Source organism: Hyperolius riggenbachi, chromosome 12 (assembly GCF_040937935.1).
Source record: "Hyperolius riggenbachi isolate aHypRig1 chromosome 12, aHypRig1.pri, whole genome shotgun sequence".
Taxonomy (NCBI): Eukaryota; Metazoa; Chordata; class Amphibia; order Anura; family Hyperoliidae; genus Hyperolius; species Hyperolius riggenbachi.
The window spans coordinates 17,124,039-17,144,995 of NC_090657.1; the positions used below are offsets into that span (position 1 = coordinate 17,124,039).

Below are 20,957 nucleotides of genomic sequence, written 5' to 3' on the forward strand. Positions count from 1 at the left end.
AATATCCTGATGACATCATCACTCTAGCACCACTGCACTCACATAGCTGCAGAGCAATTACACTCTCCTAGCAGCAGAGCTATTGGGAGGGTTTTATGCCGCCTCCTGCTCCTGGACACAGGACTGCATTTCCCACAATCCTTAGCAGTGACTCATCTGCTAATATGAAGCTGATATGACTTGTAGCTTGTGTATGTTTGCAGCTCTGCTATGCTCGCTATCAGATAACAGAAGGAGTAGATTTACAGGAAATATCAAGTCAATAAATACACAGGCGTGTTTTTTTTTTTTTTTGTGTGCAAGTTCTCCAGGGCAGTATAAGAGATCACAGATAATCAAAGTTACACTATCCTCATTTAAAGCGGACTTTAACTACGAAATCTCTCTCTGCTCTAAAAGATATGCAAAAGAATAATCACCTTTACAGAAAAAACATTTATTTGTTACACCTGATGGAAATCCTGCAATAAATCTGCAGAGTGTCTACTTCCTGCTTTCATAGAAGCAGATGTATTATTAAACTCCTGTGTTTACTAATTAGCTCTCTGCAGTGGCAGGAACTGACACAGCTGGGCGATCAAATTACAACTTGTCATTAGTCACAGCTAAGGTGGAATTAAACAGGCTAAACTCTCTAAATACATACAGGGTGTATTTCTCTGTTTTTCTTCTGTCCTGTGCAAGAGTTCAGATCCACTTCCTATTTTTACAGCTCTGAACCCACAATCCTTAGTTTAGTGCGCAAATTTTATATGGAGGTAGCTGACCACACACAATGCCAAGTTATGTTTGATAATCTGCCCTGATTGGTGATATGATTGGATTAGGCAGCAAATTACCCAGAGTTCCACTTCCCCGCTGATGGCTTCCTTCTCTTCTGCATCCCATCAGCTCCAGGACGATGGACCTGTCTCTGGCAGATGAGCCACTCTCTGTTCAGAGGGCCAGGAACAAGTTATCAGAGCTGGAGCTTCAGGAGATGGCAGATAAGCTGTCGCGGAGGCTGGATGAGCTGGACCAGGTGAGTGTGGAATGGGACAGTATGCGGTCTCTACCTGTGCAGTTTGTGGTCATTCCACTGACTTTGTGTTATGTGGACAGATGCTGAAGAAGGCACTGGGGAATAAGGCTCAGAGCAGCGAACATAAAGAAGAGGACAAATTATCCCAGCACAGCGACAGCATCATGGAGATCCGCAGGAAGAAGAGACTGCAGGGTGAGTCAGGGATGCCGACAGAGGCTGGAGGTTTGAACTTCACAGAACTGTCAAATAAACCGTCAGTCATGTCAATGGGTCAGTGGATAGGTCAACCACAACACTGCTCCAGCCTTTATAATGATGGATGAGGCAGGGAGAGTTTAAAGTGCATCTGAGATGGGAATTAAAAAAAATATATACATATCTGGTGCTTTCTCCAGGCTTATCGCTCCCATGCTGTCCTTCTCCGCCTCCTCGTTGGTCCGCAACTGGTCCTGATAAGTTGTCCAGACAGGGCAGGTGCAGTCTGGCCACGCGTGCTCTCCTGTCCCGCGCCTGTCAGGCGCAGAACGCTCCCAGTGACGGAAAGTCCTCCGGTCTGGAGGCATGGGAGTGATAAGCCTGGAGGAATCCCCAGGTATGTATATATTCTTTAATTCCCCTTCTTAGGTTCTCTTTAAAGAGGAGCTGTTAGGTATAGGGTCTCAGAGAAAAAACACATATATCAGTAGCTAAATATTGGCTGTACTTACATTACATATGCATTTCACTGTCCACGTTTGGATTTCACAGAATATGATGCTCCTGACAGCTCATGGCAGGTTCCATGTTTGTCTGTCTCCTATGAAGCCAATTGTGTCATCATGTCCTGCCTGCTTCCTGATGATTCCACTCACAAAAAAGATCCTAATGGACAACACTACTGTGCAGTGAATATTAATTAGCCATGTGGCTAGGAACAATAGCGGACTCATGCAGTATACTCTAACGGAACATGTGCCCTGTGATTTTTCAGTTCTGTGAGTTTAGGCTGCTGCTGTTAGAAGCTGCTGTAACATGAGCCTGTAGTGCACTAGGGAGAAGCAGCCCCAGAATGCTTTGCAGTATCTGTTATGCGTCCTGCCGGCCTCCTTACAGAGCTTGGGAATAACAGCCTTGCTGTTCAGCAAACATCAAAGTAAGAGAGATTTTTAACTTCATTATTGCCCTTTTGGCTTCCTTCTAAACTGTTTGTCACAGGAGCCCTAGTGGCTGACCGCACTTAGCCCTCTAAACGGTGCCAGCGCACAGATCGTGCGAACTCTGGTCGCAGTCAATGCGCAGGAACCGTTAAGAATTAGCCGCAGACAACTCAGAAGGGAGCCTGTGAGACACGGGTAATTACAACGTCACCCACTGGTTCAGAGTAAACTGCCACCACCGCGGTTACCATGGGACCGTGGAGCCCACTAACTGACTGACTAGTCCTGCGAATAAAACGGTTAAACACACGGTATTCTGTCTAGCCAACAACAAACAAACAGTAGCGTATCTTCAGAGACCCGGGATCAGTTCTGTGTGTGCTGATAAGCAGGGTAGCGGACAGTGAATGACTTGGAGAAAGTCGTTTATTCACACAATATAAATAATTAATATATACAGACAATTATTAAAATCACAATTATTAAGACAGTAATAGCCAGTATAAAAAATAAAAGAGGGGAGAAAAATACTTAGTTCCTGGAAAGATGTCCTTTTTGTGGGAAAAACAGAGTTCTGGGTTTCAATCAGAGTTCAGACCAGGTGGATGCCAGCATATCCTCAAGCTGGCACCTGATGAGTTCAAGGTGTTTTCAGGGTGGAGGACACTGAGTTTGGGTCCTCTGCCATTCTTATGCCCCTGCTTCAGTAGGAGGGAGTGAGGGCGGGGAGCCATACACCCCCTTAGAAGATGAGATGAGCCCTCCCCTTGTCCTGGGGGCTAGAAATCATATCTACCCATATATGGGCTCTATCTCACAGAACCGTACAGGTCAGGGCCGATTTATTAACATTTTCAGGTCTGTCTCGATTTACCCAGCGCCCTGATACCAGACATGAGGGGTGGGACCCCTGTGGTATCATCAGGGCATTTTCAAACTGCCTAACTGGCAGTCCTTACCTCAGAATGTTCTGAAACTTCCTCAGAACCAGCACCGGGGCTCATGCTACACTTCCCCCACGTTTGGCGAAGCTGCCATCTCAGGAACCCCAGAAATATGACAGATCTGGGAAGTTATGGATATGCTATGAGACTCAGGTTATTCCCAGGCAAAGGCTCTTTGAAGTTTGGAGCAGCCAGCTAGGTGTCACCTCCCCTGCTGGGAGGGAGCCAGTGGGTCTGGCTTCCCCCCAACTAGATTGCTTCTGCCATGGTGCTTGTCACCTTATACCTGATGGATGGGCCATCAGCACAGCTTGAAGCCAGGGACTCTCCGGGGCAGATTAGGCTCAGGCTCATTAGCATATCAAAAGAGCCATCCAGCCTTTAGGATGGTGCTCTCTCTGCTAAGAAAAGGACTTCAGCTGCCCCTACACACTCAACCCAGATTGTATCGATTTGAAGCGCAATCGATGCAGGGAATCGAGTGCGATCGCTTTTTCTTCATGGGCGGTTCCAGGACGCGTCTGCGGCCCCGCAACCGTCCGTGACAGCACCCCCTGGGGAGAAGGCAGATAGCCATGCATCAGCAAGATGTGTGGCGGCGCCGCTAACCTGGCTGACGGGCCTCGAGTTGCCGGTACGGCGGGAAAACCTATTGGAGCCTGTGGCTCGGTTCCCCTGGACCGGTCGCGGTCTGCTACCCTCAGGGTTGACCCGACATGGACCGTTCTGGACAGGGCGTTTGCGCCACTGCAGTCGGACGGGGTGTCTGCCGGGACTGCTGACAACGGGCAGTGGGTTGGTTAGGTCAACAGCCAGCCCACGCAGGGTTCCCCTGCTAAGTGGCTGTGGACCTAAGGGAACCCCGCGGGAATCCCTGGACCTTCCCAGCTCCTGACAGACGGCACATGCCCTGCAGTAGTTTGCTACATCCCTGTTCATCCGGGGCCAATAAAACTGGTTCCGAATACCGGCAAGTGTCTTGCGGACACCCGAGTGCCCTGTCAGAGGATTACCATGTGCGGATTTCAGCACATGTCCCCTGAACGCACTCGGGGCCACAAGCCATTTGGTATTCGCGTGGGATCTACCTGTAGGGGGCTGTACAGACTCACTGTACAGTCTCCCACCTTCCCAGTACACCTTGAAAGCGGCCCCGTCTGCGAGGGGCTCAGCGGCTTGCTGCCTGAGCACCTCCAGGCTTGGGTCACGTTGTAGTGCGGCTGAGAATACGGCGCTGTCAGTTTCAGCCAACTGGCTCATGTCACACGAGGCCAGCGGCTGAAAGGTCTCATCCCTGCGGTCAGAGGAGGGGGAGGAGGCCGGAACCCCCTCCACCTGTTCTGAGCTCGGGTTCTGAGCAGTGCAGCTGCGCGGTACTGCTAGCACAGGTACACTGTCAGAATGGCACAGACGGACATTACTCAAGTCATCATTGCATGCAGTAATGACATTGACAGGTATAGACATTTTTTCATTACAGACAGGTTGTACAGTAAACTCAGGTACAGTTACAGCATCATCACAACAGACAGTCTGTACTTTGAACTCAGGTGCCTTTGAAGCAGGCACTATTGAACCTGGTACCCTTGAACTGGGCACATTCAACCCGCCTCCCCCTGGTGCTCCCCCAAGTGTATAAAGTACCTGGTGGTGGGTGGAGAGTCCATCTCCTTCCGTGAGCGACAAGGCGGTCGTGGCAGGTTCATAGTAGGACACAAGCTTGCCCAAATCAGTCCCTAGCAACACAGGGACTGGGAGATCCTTCATAACCCCAACAACCCCTTCGTGGATCCCTAATCCCCAATCCAGCTTCACTGTCGCGTGGGCTATGTGAAAAAGGGTGCCCTCTACTCCAGTAAGGGCAAGGGATCGGCTGGAGCTGATGCTCTCCTTTGGCACAAGGTGTGAGTGAACTAACTTGATGTCAGCTCCGGTGTCTCGAAATCCGGTGACAACTTTGCCGTTCACTCTAACAAGTTGCTGCTGGTCGGTTCGGTCGCGGATTTCCTTTCCGCGGGCAAACAGGACAAAATCTGATGATCCAGGCTGTGGTTCGCTGGCGGGTTGCCTCTGCTGTGGGTGAGGTGCAGGTGATGCAGATGATCCAGGTGCTGGTGGTGTCTGTCTCCGCTCCGGACAGTCGAATTTCATGTGTCCGGGCTGGCGGCAGTAGTGACAGGTGACCTCTCCAGGCGCTGCAGGCCTGGGTGCAGCAGCTGCGCTGGGTGGCCTCTGTGGCGGACGGCTCACAGGGGCAGGAGGGTCTGCCGAGGTATTGGGCTGACCTCCTCTCCAGCTGGATGGGACAGTTCTGCGGGTATCGGCCACCCGGGTAGTTGCAAAAGTCTCAGCAAGGTCTGCAGCGACAGTTGCTGAAGCCGGCCTGCGTTCTAGCACAAACTGGCGTACATCAGCAGGGCAAATGTTCAGAAATTGTTCCAGGACTATCAAGTCCTCCAGGACATCATAAGACCCTTTGGTGAGGCCTAGTGTCCACTGGCGGAGTGTGGTGAGCAAGCTGCTGACCACATCTCGGTACGAATCAGAAGACTTTTTCTGCCAGGCCCTGAACTTTTTCCGATAGGCTTCTGGCGTCAGCTGGTACTTAGTAATGATAGCGTCTTTTATAGCAGCATAATCATTATCCTTCTCCGCAGGCAATTCTGCGAAGGCATCAAGCGCTTTGTAGCGCAGCAAAGGTGCCAGATGTCTGGCCCACTGGTCTTGGGACAGACGATACTGACGGCATGCTTTTTCAAAAGACCGCAAAAACAAGTCAATGTCTGTGTCTTTTTCAATATTAGCAAATTTAAATTTTGCACTTACGGGTGGTACAGCTCCTTCAGCAGGGAGGCTGGGCGGTGAACTCCGGCTGGCCTGTTGAACCTTTGCCATGTTGAGCTCATGCTGTCGTCTCTCCCGCGCCTCTGCAGATTGGCGCTCCTGTTCTCGCTCAGCGGCATCCCTCTCCGCGTGGCGTTCAGCAGCAGCAGCAGCTTTGCGTTCTGCAGATTGGCGCTCCCGTTCCTCTCGTGCCTCTCGCTTTTGCTCCGCCATGTACTGCAGGTACTTGTCCAGGTCAGTCTCCATCAGCTTTTGTAATGCCTGCTGCATTACCGGGTCAGCACCCATGGACAGTCCAGTACTGGCCGGTTCCAGGCGAGTACTTTCAGAAACTCTGGGATTGGGGTCCATACTGACAGTCTCTGGCGTAACTATTGCAACAGGGCCCGCAGGATGCTCAACCTCTGTACGCCTAGGATCTTCAGCCTCTGGTTCCCCTTGCCTTGAGTCAGATGGGGCAGCGTCTACCTCAGCAGACACATCCAGCTCCCGCGGTTGCTGGGTATCCCATTGAAACAAGTCATTTACCATGTCCTGTTTGTTCCTGCGGAGGGTGTCAATGCCCCGCAGCTGACAAAGATTTTCCAGGTCGGATACGGCCATGAGCTTGTAGTTCCCGGACATTTCCATGCCAAATAAAATAAAACTTTTGGGGAGGGGTACTGGCTACACAGTCTCTCTGTATATATAAAAAATATATTGCCTTCCAGCTACACCAACGAATTAGTTCGTTTCTCGATAGCACTAGCGCTATCGCAGATACTTTCAGCACAACACAGGTCCCACCCGCTGCCTAACACTGTCACAGGAGCCCTAGTGGCTGACCGCACTTAGCCCTCTAAACGGTGCCAGCGCACAGATCGTGCGAACTCTGGTCGCAGTCAATGCGCAGGAACCATTAAGAATTAGCCGCAGACAACTCAGAAGGGAGCCTGTGAGACACGGGTAATTACAACGTCACCCACTGGTTCAGAGTAAACTGCCACCACAGCGGTTACCATGGGACCGTGGAGCCCACTAACTGACTGACTAGTCCTGCGAATAAAACGGTTAAACACACGGTATTCTGTCTAGCCAACAACAAACAAACAGTAGCGTATCTTCAGAGACCCGGGATCAGTTCTGTGTGTGCTGATAAGCAGGGTAGCGGACAGTGAATGACTTGGAGAAAGTCGTTTATTCACGCAATATAAATAATTAATATATACAGACAATTATTAAAATCACAATTATTAAGACAGTAATAGCCAGTATAAAAAATAAAAGAAGGGAGAAAAATACTTAGTTCCTGGAAAGATGTCCTTTTTGTGGGAAAAACAGAGTGCTGGGTTTCAATCAGAGTTCAGAGTTCAGACCAGGTGGATGCCAGCATATCCTCAAGCTGGCACCTGATGAGTTCAAGGTGTTTTCAGGGTGGAGGACACTGAGTTTTTGGGTCCTCTGCCATTCTTATGCCCCTGCTTCAGTAGGAGGGAGTGAGGGCGGGGAGCCATACACCCCCTTAGAAGATGAGATGAGCCCTCCCCTTGTCCTGGGGGCTAGAAATCATATCTACCCATATATGGGCTCTATCTCACAGAACCGTACAGGTCAGGGCCGATTTATTAACATTTTCAGGTCTGTCTCGATTTACCCAGCGCCCTGATACCAGACATGAGGGGTGGGACCCCTGTGGTATCATCAGGGCATTTTCAAACTGCCTAACTGGCAGTCCTTACCTCAGAATGTTCTGAAACTTCCTCAGAACCAGCACCGGGGCTCATGCTACACTTCCCCCACGTTTGGCGAAGCTGCCATCTCAGGAACCCCAGAAATATGACAGATCTGGGAAGTTATGGATATGCTATGAGACTCAGGTTGTTCCCAGGCAAAGGCTCTTTGAAGTTTGGAGCAGCCAGCTAGGTGTCACCTCCCCTGCTGGGAGGGAGCCAGTGGGTCTGGCTTCCCCCCAACTAGATTGCTTCTGCCATGGTGCTTGTCACCTTATACCTGATGGATGGGCCATCAGCACAGCTTGAAGCCAGGGACTCTCCGGGGCAGATTAGGCTCAGGCTCATTAGCATATCAAAAGAGCCATCCAGCCTTTAGGATGGTGCTCTCTCTGCTAAGAAAAGGACTTCAGCTGCCCCTACACACTCAACCCAGATTGTATCGATTTGAAGCGCAATCGATGCAGGGAATCGAGTGCGATCGCTTTTTCTTCATGGGCGGTTCCAGGACGCGTCTGCGGCCCCGCAACCGTCCGTGACACTGTTTAACACAGGAGAATAGAGGTTTAAATTAGCTTTTGCAGCCTGACAGTTACTCTTTAAATTTTCTGTACACATTCCTTCTGCTGCGGAAGACACAAAATACTTTCTTGTTATGCTATAATTTCACTTATGCAGTCACAAATAGCCATTAATCTATCAGTGTCAGGTCACTTGCATCACGTTTAGATAAATAGACATAACCAATGCCCTCTGCCAAGCAACGTCTAACAATGCTCTGTTCACCAGCCTCGCAGAGCCATCAGAAGCCCCCGACCAGGCCGCGCTCTCTCTCCTCCTCCCCTGTGCCGCTGCCTCACCCCTCGCTGCAGGCACAGTTTGAGGATGCTCTGCACAAGGAAGCCAGAGGAGAAATGGGGAAGATCCGAAAGGAGGTGCAGAAAGAACTGGACCTGCAGAGACTCAAGGCTCAGGTATGTACAGTAAAGATACCAAAGTGCTGAGAAAATGTATGCTCACTCACCGAATGCCTTACTGACCAGAGCTGTACATGCCCATCCGCACAACTGTGTCTGAATGAAGGGCAAAGGCAGACTAAATTAATTGAGCAAAGGGACGGATATTAAGGCCTTTTCCAGACAACCATTTAAACGGCACACTTAATGTGCTATTTAGCTGTTGATAACCAGGGTCAGTCACCTTCCAGTTGCAAAACATTGCTTTAGTAACGTCATGCGCATCAGTAGTTTACATGTTGTGCGGTTACTGCCTGGTAAATAATGCAGCACATCGTATCCAGGGCCAGCTGCGGAATACTCAGATGCACATGCAGTGCTTGCTGCTGTTGCCAAGATGCTTGCAGCTGGTTGAAAGTGCCCTGCACATAAACAGGAGTGGCCGGCAAGCAGTGAAGTGTGCTGCTGTCAGCTGTTTGCGTGAAAAAGCCCTAACCGTAACCTTTAGAATACTGATTTTAAATAAATCTGCTGCAAAGTGTAATAAACTTGATGAGAACCCAAAGCAGCATACAATAAAAAAAAAAAAAAAAAACCTATGAAGAGTGAAGCCTTGGTATCCTCCAGACGCGTCCCATGTCCTCCTCCAGGCCACCGCCACTGCTTAGTTGGGGATTTTATCAGGGCTGGAACAAGCAGGCTGAACAGTGAAGAATGAAACAGAGAGCAGGGTAGGAGTTTTCTCTAATGTTCCCACTGATATATATGGTAAAATACATGAGGGTGCTTCGTCTCTGGTTCACTTTAAGGGATAGCTGCACTTAACGTACTTTTCCTCTAGAACCTAGGTTTTCAGCATTCGGTACACATATAGGGTTGCCAGGTCGGCTGATGGAGAAAACCGGACAGGGGGTGGAGTTAGGGGCGAAGTCAGAAGCGCACTTTTATGTAGAGTGGGGCTAAGCAATGGGCTTTTTAAAAAATGTTTTTTACAGTATTTATATCGCACTGACATCTTCTGCAGCACATTACAGAGTACATAGCCATGTCACTAACTGTCCTCACCAGTACATGCACATAAGAGACCACTTTTCACCAGTAAATGCACATAAGAAGAGACCGCTTTTCACCAGTAAATGCACATAATAAGAGACAGAGCAGAAAACTATTACAAAACTGGAAAACTATGCAAATAATGCAATGCATTTATGGCGTTTTTGCACAGTGAAGTGGTCGATTTCTTGCGGGAAGTTTTAAAAAAAATTTTTTTTTTTCCCACCAAAATTTTTTATTGAGAACAATAAAGTGGACATACATTGCGCAGATTTATATTTTAACTTTATGCCTTACATGTATGTACACATTTTGAGCAAATATAACAAATATAACAGTATAACAGTATAAATTGCGTTGTACAATAGTATGAATTCAAGTATAAAGTATAGTAAGCAGCGGGCTCAGGCGAGATTGAATGAGATTGAAAGTCACGCCTGGACTATACGGAGGGGAGATAGAGCGGAGCCAATGCACACAAAGAGCGGAAATACAACCAGAGAATTATGGGTCACTCACTCACCATATCTCCAGACTCCTGACCTTACCTTGCTTCCTTCGCAGATGCAGAATCGCATTGCAAATGACGTGAGTGACGCACGTCATGCGTGCGTTGGCAACGCAGCGTTGGCGTTGCCGTAGCAACGTCGGGAAGCGTGGGCTCGGGGGCGGTACTTAAGCTGGCATAACTTACGCCGCGTAAGCTGGCTGGCTGTGCCTTTGACTGACAGCCAGGCAGCGAATCAGCGGTCGCGCAGCGCTGGCGGACGGGTGGCGGCAAGTGGCAAAAGGCATAAAACCGGACATCTTAATTGTCCGGTTTAACATGCCTTTTTGGACAGGACACAGCGGCCAAAAACCGGACTGTCCGGTCTAAAACCGGACACCTGGCAACCCTATACACATACCCCCTGGGGGTACTTCCATGTGATCTGTGTTTCTTTATTTTATTTTTTTCTGCCTGACCGTCTACCTTTTTACTTTTTTTTTCTTTATTTTTATTGCTTGTTTTGTGATTCTTTTGTATATATTGTGGACCTTGTTTGATTGGCATTTGGTCACCCCTCCATGCTTTCCTGTGGCCTACCATATACAGCTTGCATGATCTAGAATATTACTCAGTGGCGTAGCTAAGGAGCTATGTACCCTGCTGCAAGTTTTACATGGCTCCCCCCCCCCCCCTCCCAGCACTCTATACATAACTATTGATACGGCGCACCAAAACCTGCCAAGGACAACCACAGTGTCAGAGTTGCAAGAAGGGGATGGGGAACAGTTTGTTAAGGATTACTAATACTCAAAGTATCTATGGAAGTGATTATTACAAGCACAGGACCAATAGAGAGCTAATACTGTGATAGAGGGTGGACCCTTCGGGGCCTCTCTGGCCCAAGGGCTTCGATGCGGTGGCTACCCCTGCAACCCCTATTGCTACGCCACTGATATTACTCCTGCAGTAGCTGTTCATTTGGGCTACCACAAGGAGAAAAATGCTTTGCATTGAGCCTTTGTCTAAAATACAGTGCGACCTCCATTGCCATGATGTCATGATTTGAATATCTTTCAGCTCCTCTGACATCTGGTGTCCGGAGGCCTCACCACTTTCGTACCTGATGGGCTGAATAGGTCCGTAACCTCTAGTGTGCTTTCTGTCACTGAAAATACAAGCTTAAAGGCCCGTACACACTCCGGATTGGAGGCAACGATGGGTCCGTCGTCACCTCCCGCTGGGTGGGCGTTCCAACGACAGTCTGGCGTGTGTACGCGCTGTCGGCGGACTGATACGGCTGTTTCTGAGCGATCCGCCGGGCAGATCGCTCAGAAACAGCCGTATGAGTCCGCCGACAGCACGTACACACGCCGGACTGTCGTTGGAATGCCCACCCAGCGGGAGGTGATGACGGACCCGTCGTGGCCTCCAGTCCGGCGTGTGTACGGGCCTTAAAGCATGCAAGCGGTGTGCTGCCTCTTCTCTCACCTATGTGAGCTCACCACCTCAGCCTCTGGCTTGCTTTGTTCTTCCTCTGAATGTACATGTGTAAATCACTGTGCTCAAGTAATATGCTAGGGAGTTGCTATGGGGTTTGATTTAAAACCTATCATATAAAATATATAGTAATTTGTAATGTTGCTGCACATATATCATTATTATTATTTCTTTTTTTTATTACCTGGCTGGGGCTGTTTACAAAGCTGGCTTCCTGTGTCAGATGCAATTTGGTTAAACTAAACAGCAGTTTATAAACTTTCCAAACTCCTCCCTCTGTCCCTTCATCACCAGCATGAGGAAGTGTGGGAGGAGCTGGAAGAGGCACCAGCCAGTCTTACGCTGTGAACAAAGAGCTAACTCCCACCCACCTCCTCTGTGCTGCTGAGAGAGAGAACTTCGTGTCTAGCACTGCAGCTCTGGAGAGTCTCATCATCCATTCCTGTCCTAGTTCCTCCTTGCCCAGCGTGTAATAAAGCATTTATCCTTTCCACACCTTTTCTAGTGTGTGCAACAAAAGAGCAGTGAAAAATGGCTTCCAATTGTGGAGATTAAAGCAAAAGGCAATATCTTAATTTCATATGGGGAGGGATTAATAACAAACCATATTTCAGCTTGCTTCTATATTCACTTGCAAAACCGTTTGTTCCTCCAGATGGTGACTTGGAAGTTGCCATGCTTTGCTACAACCTAGGGGAGGGAAATGAATAAAAGGGGTCCAACTCTGTAATCTAATTACTTTTGCAGCAAAATGGTATTTTCTAGTCTGTGTACTCCACAAAGGATGGACAGGTTCCAGGCCTGCAAAGAGAGAACGATTTCAGCTTCATCGTGTTCTGGAAATTCATACCTGGATGCAAATTGAAATGGAAAGATATTTTCTAACAGCATTATGTGATGGAAAGTGTTGTGGATCAGTCAAAAAATCTGCTGGCTCATTAATGGCAAGAGAACCTAATCCGTGGCAGCGGGTCTTAGAGCAGCACACTTCAGGACATTTTGGTATTACTCTTAGGCCCCGTTCACACTTGCGGTTCTCTGCCAAACGGACTGGATGACCTGACCGGATCCGGATCGGAACCGTACGGTTCTGATCCGGACCGGATCCGGTCAGTTTGCATCATGTGTTCATCAGGATGCGATCCGGATCCGTTTGGCAAAAGATAGTAGAAAAGGAATAAAAATGTTGGGGTCTGGGAGGTCAGCAGAAGGTGGACCTGTGGAATCAGGCCCTCCGCTGTTTAGCACTCACCTCCACCGCCGACATACTGCCAACATCTCCAGCACGTTTAAAATCACTGCTGCTCCACTCCAAAATGCTTGCCCATGTGTCCCCATCCAAAATCGCCGCTTCAATACGCATAGGAAGTGGGGTAGAACATCCAGATTTTTAGCCAGTGTGTTGTGCGCTCTCCGGTTCTCATTGGTTTGTATTGGCCGGATAGTGCAGTCCAGCTCCGCTCCGGATACGGCTGCCGGAGGAGCCGGACCAAAAAATAGCGCATGTTGGGTGTTATGCCGGAGTCCGGATCCGGTCCGGACGAAACGGACGCATGTGAATGGACGCATAGGCTTTCATTGCTATGCCGTGCGTCCGTTCCGTCCGTTCTGCATGCGGTCCGGCTCCGGCACGGCGATTCCGGACGGCGACCGCTAATGTGAACCGGGCCTAAGTTCTAACATAAATCTGTATATTTCTGGTCCAGTCAGTTTTCTATCAGTTTAACCTGACTGGATTGGAACTATACACCTTTTATGTGTGATACAAAACTGATGGAACTGGACTGGAAATGTACAACTTTAAGTGTAAACACAGCCATAGAAACACATAAAGAACTGATACTAACTGTCAAAAACGGACAGGACACGACACTTTATGTGTGAACCAAGCCTTAGTATTCACATGAAAGGTTGCCTGTAGAATGTGCAGCCTTCACTTGGACTGCAGGGGTTTTATCTTCTCTCACTGCCCCATACTCCCCCGGAAAATCACACAGCAGCAGGATGGGTCGCTCTCTACCACCGATCAAGGAGTCCACTGTTAGGAAGGTGAGTGGGGTCTCTATAAGGGTTGGTTCCTGTAAGAGGGCATTTGGAGAAGTTAGACACCTGAATGTTACTGTGCTCTCCACTTGGCCAGACAAACCTATGAACAAGACATAAGGCTCCACATAGCATAATACTGTTTCAATGACTCCACAAACACCCGTGTCACAGTGATTAGCGCTGCATGCGTGAACACACTGCTTCAAGCCACACTCTCCAATATATTCAGCTCACCAAATGGTAGCCACCTCAGACAGCAGGTGGATCTATCGTTTATTGATTAACCCCAAAGGCAACTTTCTGTCTTCCATGTCTTTAATCACAGATTCAAATTCCAGCTCATAAAAAACATAAAACTGAACATAGCGTAAAACCTTTAAGCTAATTGAATCACCCGTGCACAAATTGCAAACCTCACATGAGGTGTTCTTGTAGTATTGCACATCAAATGCTTATACAGCGGGGTCTGCAGTGGCCTCAGCTTCCGTTCTGGTTGGTCAGAGATGCGGCATCCCGAATCTCTATCCCGGCCTCAGGCTACCTGACTGGCATTCTCTCGCTACTCGTATCTCGTTCAGATTCACCAGTGTATGCAGGACCTCGATGATGTCAGGCGCGTGCAGCACTAATCACTGTGACACGGGTGTGTGTGGAGTCATTGAAACAGTATTAAGCTGTGTGGAGCCTTATGTCTTGTTCACAGGTTTATCTGGCGGAGTGGAGAGCGCAGTTCAGTTATTATATACAATCTTTTACCTGGAACAGTGAAACAGCGATCCCACGAGGAGATTACAAGGAGGACGGTTCTTAATAAGAAAGATAACAGATTGCTCTAAGAAGAATTGTTTTAGACAGCGCAGCCTTATAAATCATTAATATAAGACACCTGAACGGTGATGTGGTGAAGGTGGGCTTGCCTTTTAATGACCACAGACAACATGTTTCTCTGCTCAAACCCAGCTTCATCAGGTGCTGTCTATGATAGAATGTAGAACTCCCTAGTGATTGCACCGAATGAATTAGGCTTTGACAGGCAAAATGTATTGTGCTGTGCTAAATAAATATGAAATTCATCCTTGTGGTCATTCAAAGGTATGCAACCTTCACCCAGGATTGGCGCTGCCATAGGGGCAAAGGGGGAAATGGCCAAACCCTGCCAATATGTGTCATTCTCCATCCCCCCCACCCCCCTTACATGTAGCAGCATTCATTCGTCCCCCGTCCCTGCACTCTTAGCCACACTGTCTGCCTCTTGTCTATCCGGCACGTGTTTAAAAATAACGCGCCAGATACAGAAGAGGCAGACAGCATGGCAGAAGAGTGCATGGACGGTACAACCGCTGTGCCAGGGCAGGAAATGATGCTGCTACACATTAAAGGGGCTTCAGCAAGTAGTGCGGTAATGACTGTGCACATCGGCCGGTAACGCACAGTATGCTGCACAGTATCACGTACCAGTGTTGGAGCCCCATTGGAATATAATGGTATTGCACTGCACAACAGACATTGGGCCTAGGGGATAATATTTCATCTTCTGTTTAACCACCTTAGCGATAATGATGAGCTCAGCTCGTCCATTACCGCTGCAGTGGATATCTCCGATCTTTTTTTTTTTTTTTCTATACACGCAGCTAGCACTTTGCTAGCTGTGTGTGGGGTCTGATCGCTGCCGCTAACAGTGGCGTAAGGGCGCAACCGCCCCCCCCCCCCCCCCCAGAACCCTTGCACAGCCTGGCCAATCAGTGCCAGGCTGCGCTATGGGGCTGGATCGGACATCCCCCGACGCCATGACGTCATCCCGATCGTCGCCATGGCGACGAGGGAAGCCAAGCAGAAAATCCCATTTACAACGGGATTTTCTGCTTTCTATAAAAGCCGGCGGCGATCAGACTAGATGGGCAGATGCGCCCTCTAGTGGTGAATCATGTAGCTAACTGACAGTTAGCTTCAATGATTCACAGAAAAAAAACTAGCTGCACGCCACCCAATTGAAAAAGTCCAAAAAGTAGGTGAAAAAGTACTGACAAAGTACAGATCAGACTATCATCTGCAGAGCTGAAAATCCATCCTGGTGGATCTGATCTGCAGATGAATGTCTGTTAAACAAGGTGTGTATGAGGATCTGCAGATCTCATAGACTATGAATGCATTTTGCAGGAACGGATCTTTTGCAGGTACTGATCTGTTGCATGTGTACAGCATCTGTGTGTGCAGCATCTTGCAAAGATTTCTGTCTGATGTGGAGTTCAGCTCCATAGAATAGACTGTGTAGAGTATGTCTCTCATACTACATGGAAGGGGGTAAGATTGGTCTGTGATCTTTCATGTTCCAAAGATATGGTCTGATGTGTGTATGCACCTCCAGTCGTCTGCTTTCAAATTTCCAGGTCTGCCACTAGTTTACCATTTACCACTTAAAGTACTAACATTAAGTGAGATCGTACTGCAGAGTACTGTAGGCAGGAACAGAAAATGTGGGGTTAACTTACCTGGCTTCCACCTGCATTCTGGTGCGTTCCATTGCCGTATATGACTGCATTCAGAGACAGAATGTCCAGCTCTGAATGCGGAAGTGTACAAAGATGGGATGCAGGTGGAAGCTAGGACCCCACATTTCTCACTCTTGTCATTAGTACTCTGCAGGATGCTCTTGCTTTTTGCAAGCGCATTCTCTCCTCTATGGTGAATGGGTGTCAGCATACAAAATCTGGATGCTCTGTGTGTAGAGCGCAAACTGCTATGCACCATCTCTTCTGACACTTAATCTCAAGGTAAGTATTACTTTTTTTTTTTTGCAGTCTCTACTGCTGTAGTTCTTCAGTGGATTGGACCAGATTGGCTTCTCACATGCACCAAAGAGCCTTTAGTGCCCATGAACCTGTTTCCTGTTCACCAGCTGTTCCTCCATAGATTACTTTTGATAGGTACTCACCACTGCAGACTAATAACACTCCACAACACCTGCCCTCCTGGAAATCAGCTGATCCAGTTATCTAACCATCACAGTCTAAGGCTGGGCATATACGGCTCAATTTTGCCACTCGATTCTGTGCCCGATTCTGCAGGTGATTCTATTCCACTCGTTTTTCTTATCTTTTCCCATTGTCCTCCATGCAGAATCGAGCAGCGAAACGATCCGGTCGCAGATCGGACATGTCGGAAATTATCTATCGAGCCATCTAAATGGCTCAGAATCCAGCTGTGTATTCCCAGCATAACTGCTGTCAGATTCTTAGGGTAGGGTCACACTTCCGCAATACAAAAACGTACATAATGCCCCCTAAGGCACAATCACAGTGCACTGGGAGCAACGTGCAATTTACCGCAGCTCTGCTTGTTTTGTTTTATCACACAACGCATGCGATTTCCCATTGCCAACAGTCAGCTGTTCACCAATGATAAAGATTCAGCCACTGGAAACCGCTGCCTGTTTTCCCGCAGCCTCATGTGTGACCCTTCCTGGCTGGGAGCACTCGTTTGAATTGTGCATGTTTTGCCGCACATGGCGGAAGAGTCCACTAGCCTTTGAAGTCAATGGAACACGTGGGAATTGCACATCATTTGTATTTGTTCGCACTCCATGATTTAAAAATGTTTACTTATTCCTATGCATTTCTTACGTAAATATATTGCACCACAACCCTAAAAAAATTTAGAACTGTCATGGAAAATTACGTGTAGTAAACGCAGAGGACCTGAAACTCCTGTGAAATCACACCACCAAGTGTGCCTCTAGCCTTAAAGAGAACCCGAGGTGGGGTTCTTACAACGAAATCCCCATACAGAGGCTGGGTCTGCCTATAAAGCCCAGCCTCTGTTGCTAGTCAGATTCCCCCTAAGCCCCACCTGCGCTCTGCGAGACCCCATAAATTACAGCCGCACTGCTGACACGCAGCTTGTCAGCAGCGGCTGTGTTTACCTCCGTAATGCCAGTCTCGCCGCTCCCCCGCCTCCTGCATCGCTCCGGTCCCCGCCCATGTCCCTTCCCTCCGCCTGCACAGCGCGGCTGTGATTTATGAGGTCTCGCAGAGCGCAGGGGGGGCTTAGGGGGAATCTGAATAGCAACAGAGGCTGGGCTGTATAAGCAGACCCAGCCTCTGTATGGGGATTTCGTTGTTAGAACCCCACCTCGGGTTCTCTTTAAAGGGAACCTAAACTGAGAAGGATATTAATTTTTCCTTTAAAAATAATACCAGTTGCCTGACTCTCCTGCTGATCCTGTATTTCTAATACTTTTAGCCACAGCCCCTGAACAAGCATGCAGATCAGGTGCTCTGACTGAAGTCAGACTGGATCAGCTGCATGCTTGTTTCAGGTGTGTGATTCAGCCACTTCTGCAGCCAAAGAGATCAGCAGGACTGGCAGGCAACTGGTATTGTTTAAAAGGAAACATCCATATCCCTCTCAGTTTAGGTTCCCTTTAATAATATTTCCTGATTCAACATCCTACCAGAGATACAGGTCCTTCTCAAAAAATTAGCATATTGTGATAAAGTTCATTATTTTCTGTAATGTACTGATAAACATTAGACTTTCATATATTTTGATGTATTACACACAACTGAAGTATTTCAAGCCTTTTATTGTTTTAATATTGATGATTTTGGCATACAGCTCATGAAAACCCAGAATTCCTATCTCAAAAAATTAGCATATTTTATCCGACCAATAAAAGAAAAGTGTTTTTTAAAACAAAAAAAAAGTCAACCTTCAAATAATTGTTCAGTTATGCACTCAATACTTGGTCGGGAATTCTTTTGCAGAAATGACTGCTTCAATGCGGCGTGGCATGGAGGCAATCAGCCTGTGGCTCTGCTCAGGTGTTATGGAGGCCCAGGATGCTTCGATAGCGGCCTTAAGCTCATCCAGAGTGTTGGGTCTTGCGTCTCTCAACTTCCTCTTCACACTATTCCACAGATTCTCTATGGGGTTCAGGTCAGGAGAGTTGGCAGGCCAATTGAGCACAGTAATACCATGGTCAGTAAACCATTTACCAGTGGTTTTGGCACTTTGGGCAGGTGCCAGGTTGTGCTGAAAAATGAAATCATCTCCATAAAGCTTTTCAGCAGATGGAAGCATGAAATGCTCCAAAATCTCCTGATAGCTAGCTGCATTAACCCTGCCCTTGATAAAACACAGTGGACCAACACCAGCAGCTGACATGGCACCCAAGACCATCACTGACTGTGGGTACTTGACACTGGACTTCAGGCATTTTGGCATTTCCCTCTCCCAAGTCTTCCTCCAGACTCTGGCACCTTGATTTCCGAATTACATGCAAAAGTTGCTTTCATCCGAAAAAGAACTTTGGACCACTGAGCAACAGTCCAGTGCTGCTTCTCTGTAGCCCAGGTCAGGCGCTTCTGCCGCTGTTTCTGGTTCAAAAGTGGCTTGACCTGGGGAATGCGGCACCTGTAGACCATTTCCTGCACACGCCTGTACACGGTGGCTCTGGATGTTTCTACTCCAGACTTAGTCCACTGCTTCCGCAGGTCCCCCATGGTCTGGAATCGGTCCTTCTCCACAATCTTCCTCAGGGTCCGGTCACTTCTTCTCGTTGTGCAGGATTTTCTGCCACACTTTTTCCTTCCCACAGACTTCCCACTGAAGTGACTTGATACAGCACTCTGGGAACAGCCTATTAATTCAGAAATTTCTTTCTGTGTCTTACCCTCTTGCTTGAGGGTGTCAATGATGGCCTTCTGGACAGCAGTCAGGTCAGCAGTCTTACCCATGTTTTGAGTAATGAACCAGGCTGGGAGTTCTTAAAAGCCTCAGGAATGCAGGTGTTTAGAGTTAAATAGTTAATTCAGATGATTAGGTTAATAGCTCGTTTAGAGAACCTTTTCATGATATGCTAATTTTTTGAGATAGGAACTTTGGGTTTTCATGAGCTGTATGCCAAAATCATCAATTTTTAAGAGAACCCGAGGTGAGAATTTATTATGCTAGTGGGGCACAGAGGCTGATTGTGCACACTAACACCAGCCTCTGTTGCCCCATGGTGTGCCTCCAAGACCCCCCTGTGCGCCGCTATCCCTCCCCGCAGTGCTAGTGACACACAGCGTGTCGCCAGCACAATGTTTACCTAAGCGCTGTCTGTCAGTGCCGCTTCCCCGCCTCCTCCGTATCGGCGCTACCCGCCGCGTCACTTCCCTCCAATAGCGGCGCGCAGGGGGGTCTTTGAGGCACACCATGGGGCAACAGAGGCTGGTGTTAGTGTGCACAACCAGCCTCTGTGCCCCACTAGCATAATGAATTCCCACCTCGGGTTCTCTTTAAAACAATAAAAGGCTTGAACTACTTCAGTTGTGTGTAATGAATCTAAAATATATGAAAGTCTAATGTTTATCAGTACATTACAGAAAATAATGAACTTTATCACAATATGCTAATTTTTTGAGAAGGACCTGTAGACAATGAGACGTGAGCATACAGCAGGCATGGGCAAACTTGGCCCTCCAGCTGTTACGGAACTACAAGTCCCACAATGCATTTGCCTTTATGAGTCATCACTGTGGCTGTCAGACTCCTGCAATGCATTGTGGGACTTGTAGTTCCATGACAGCCACAGTGATGACTCATAAAGGCAAATGCATTGTGGACTTGTAGTTCCGTAACAGCTGGAGGGCCAAGTTTGCCCATGCCTGGCATACAGGCTAGTGAGATGTAGGCACTGGGAGGCTGATTTATCAAACCGGTAATATTACCATTGCTTACGAGCAGAAGTACTGCGAGATACACTAGTGTGACCCGTGATACTCCAGTAGAGTGTCTGCTTCTATGGTAATGCGCATAATGTATTACCGCGGTTTGATGAATCAACCCCTAGGTGAGCAGATGAAGGGGCCAGTGAACGAGGCAGTAAGTCTCAGCATCTAAGTATTGCAGATTATAGGTTTGTCTGTAGAGGTGTAGTTGAGGGTATGCATGCCAGAAAAGCTATGGGAGAGTTTTCCAAAACTGACACATGAGAAGTCCTAGGTGAGAAAGTTAGGCCTGGAATCCACTAGAGGGTTTTTCGAGCATTTAGGGAGCGCTTTCCATCGCTAGCGTTTTTCCTAAACGCTCTGCCAGTGTAAATTGATTTGACAGATTCCACTAGAGCAGTTGGCTCTCTACTTGGCTAAACTTGGCTCTCCAGCTGTTAAGGAGCTACAAGTCCCACAATGCATTGCAGGAGTCTGACAGCCACAGTCATGGTTCATAAAGGCAAATGCATTGTGGGACTTGTAGTTCCTTAACAGCTGGAGGGCCA

At 48.1% G+C, this 20,957-nt stretch overlaps 1 protein-coding gene across 2 annotated transcripts in view; it reads left to right on the top strand.

The window, feature by feature from the left end:
- The window catches only part of CEP95 (centrosomal protein 95), an 88,352-nt gene that overhangs the window by 23,788 nt on the left and 43,607 nt on the right, over positions 1–20,957 (top strand). For both annotated transcript variants that reach the window (XM_068262241.1, XM_068262242.1), the window contains exons 10-12: positions 892–1,021; positions 1,102–1,216; positions 8,447–8,631. In XM_068262241.1, the coding sequence (XP_068118342.1) occupies positions 892–1,021; positions 1,102–1,216; positions 8,447–8,631 (430 nt within the window). The remainder of the gene's footprint in view (positions 1–891; positions 1,022–1,101; positions 1,217–8,446; positions 8,632–20,957) is intronic.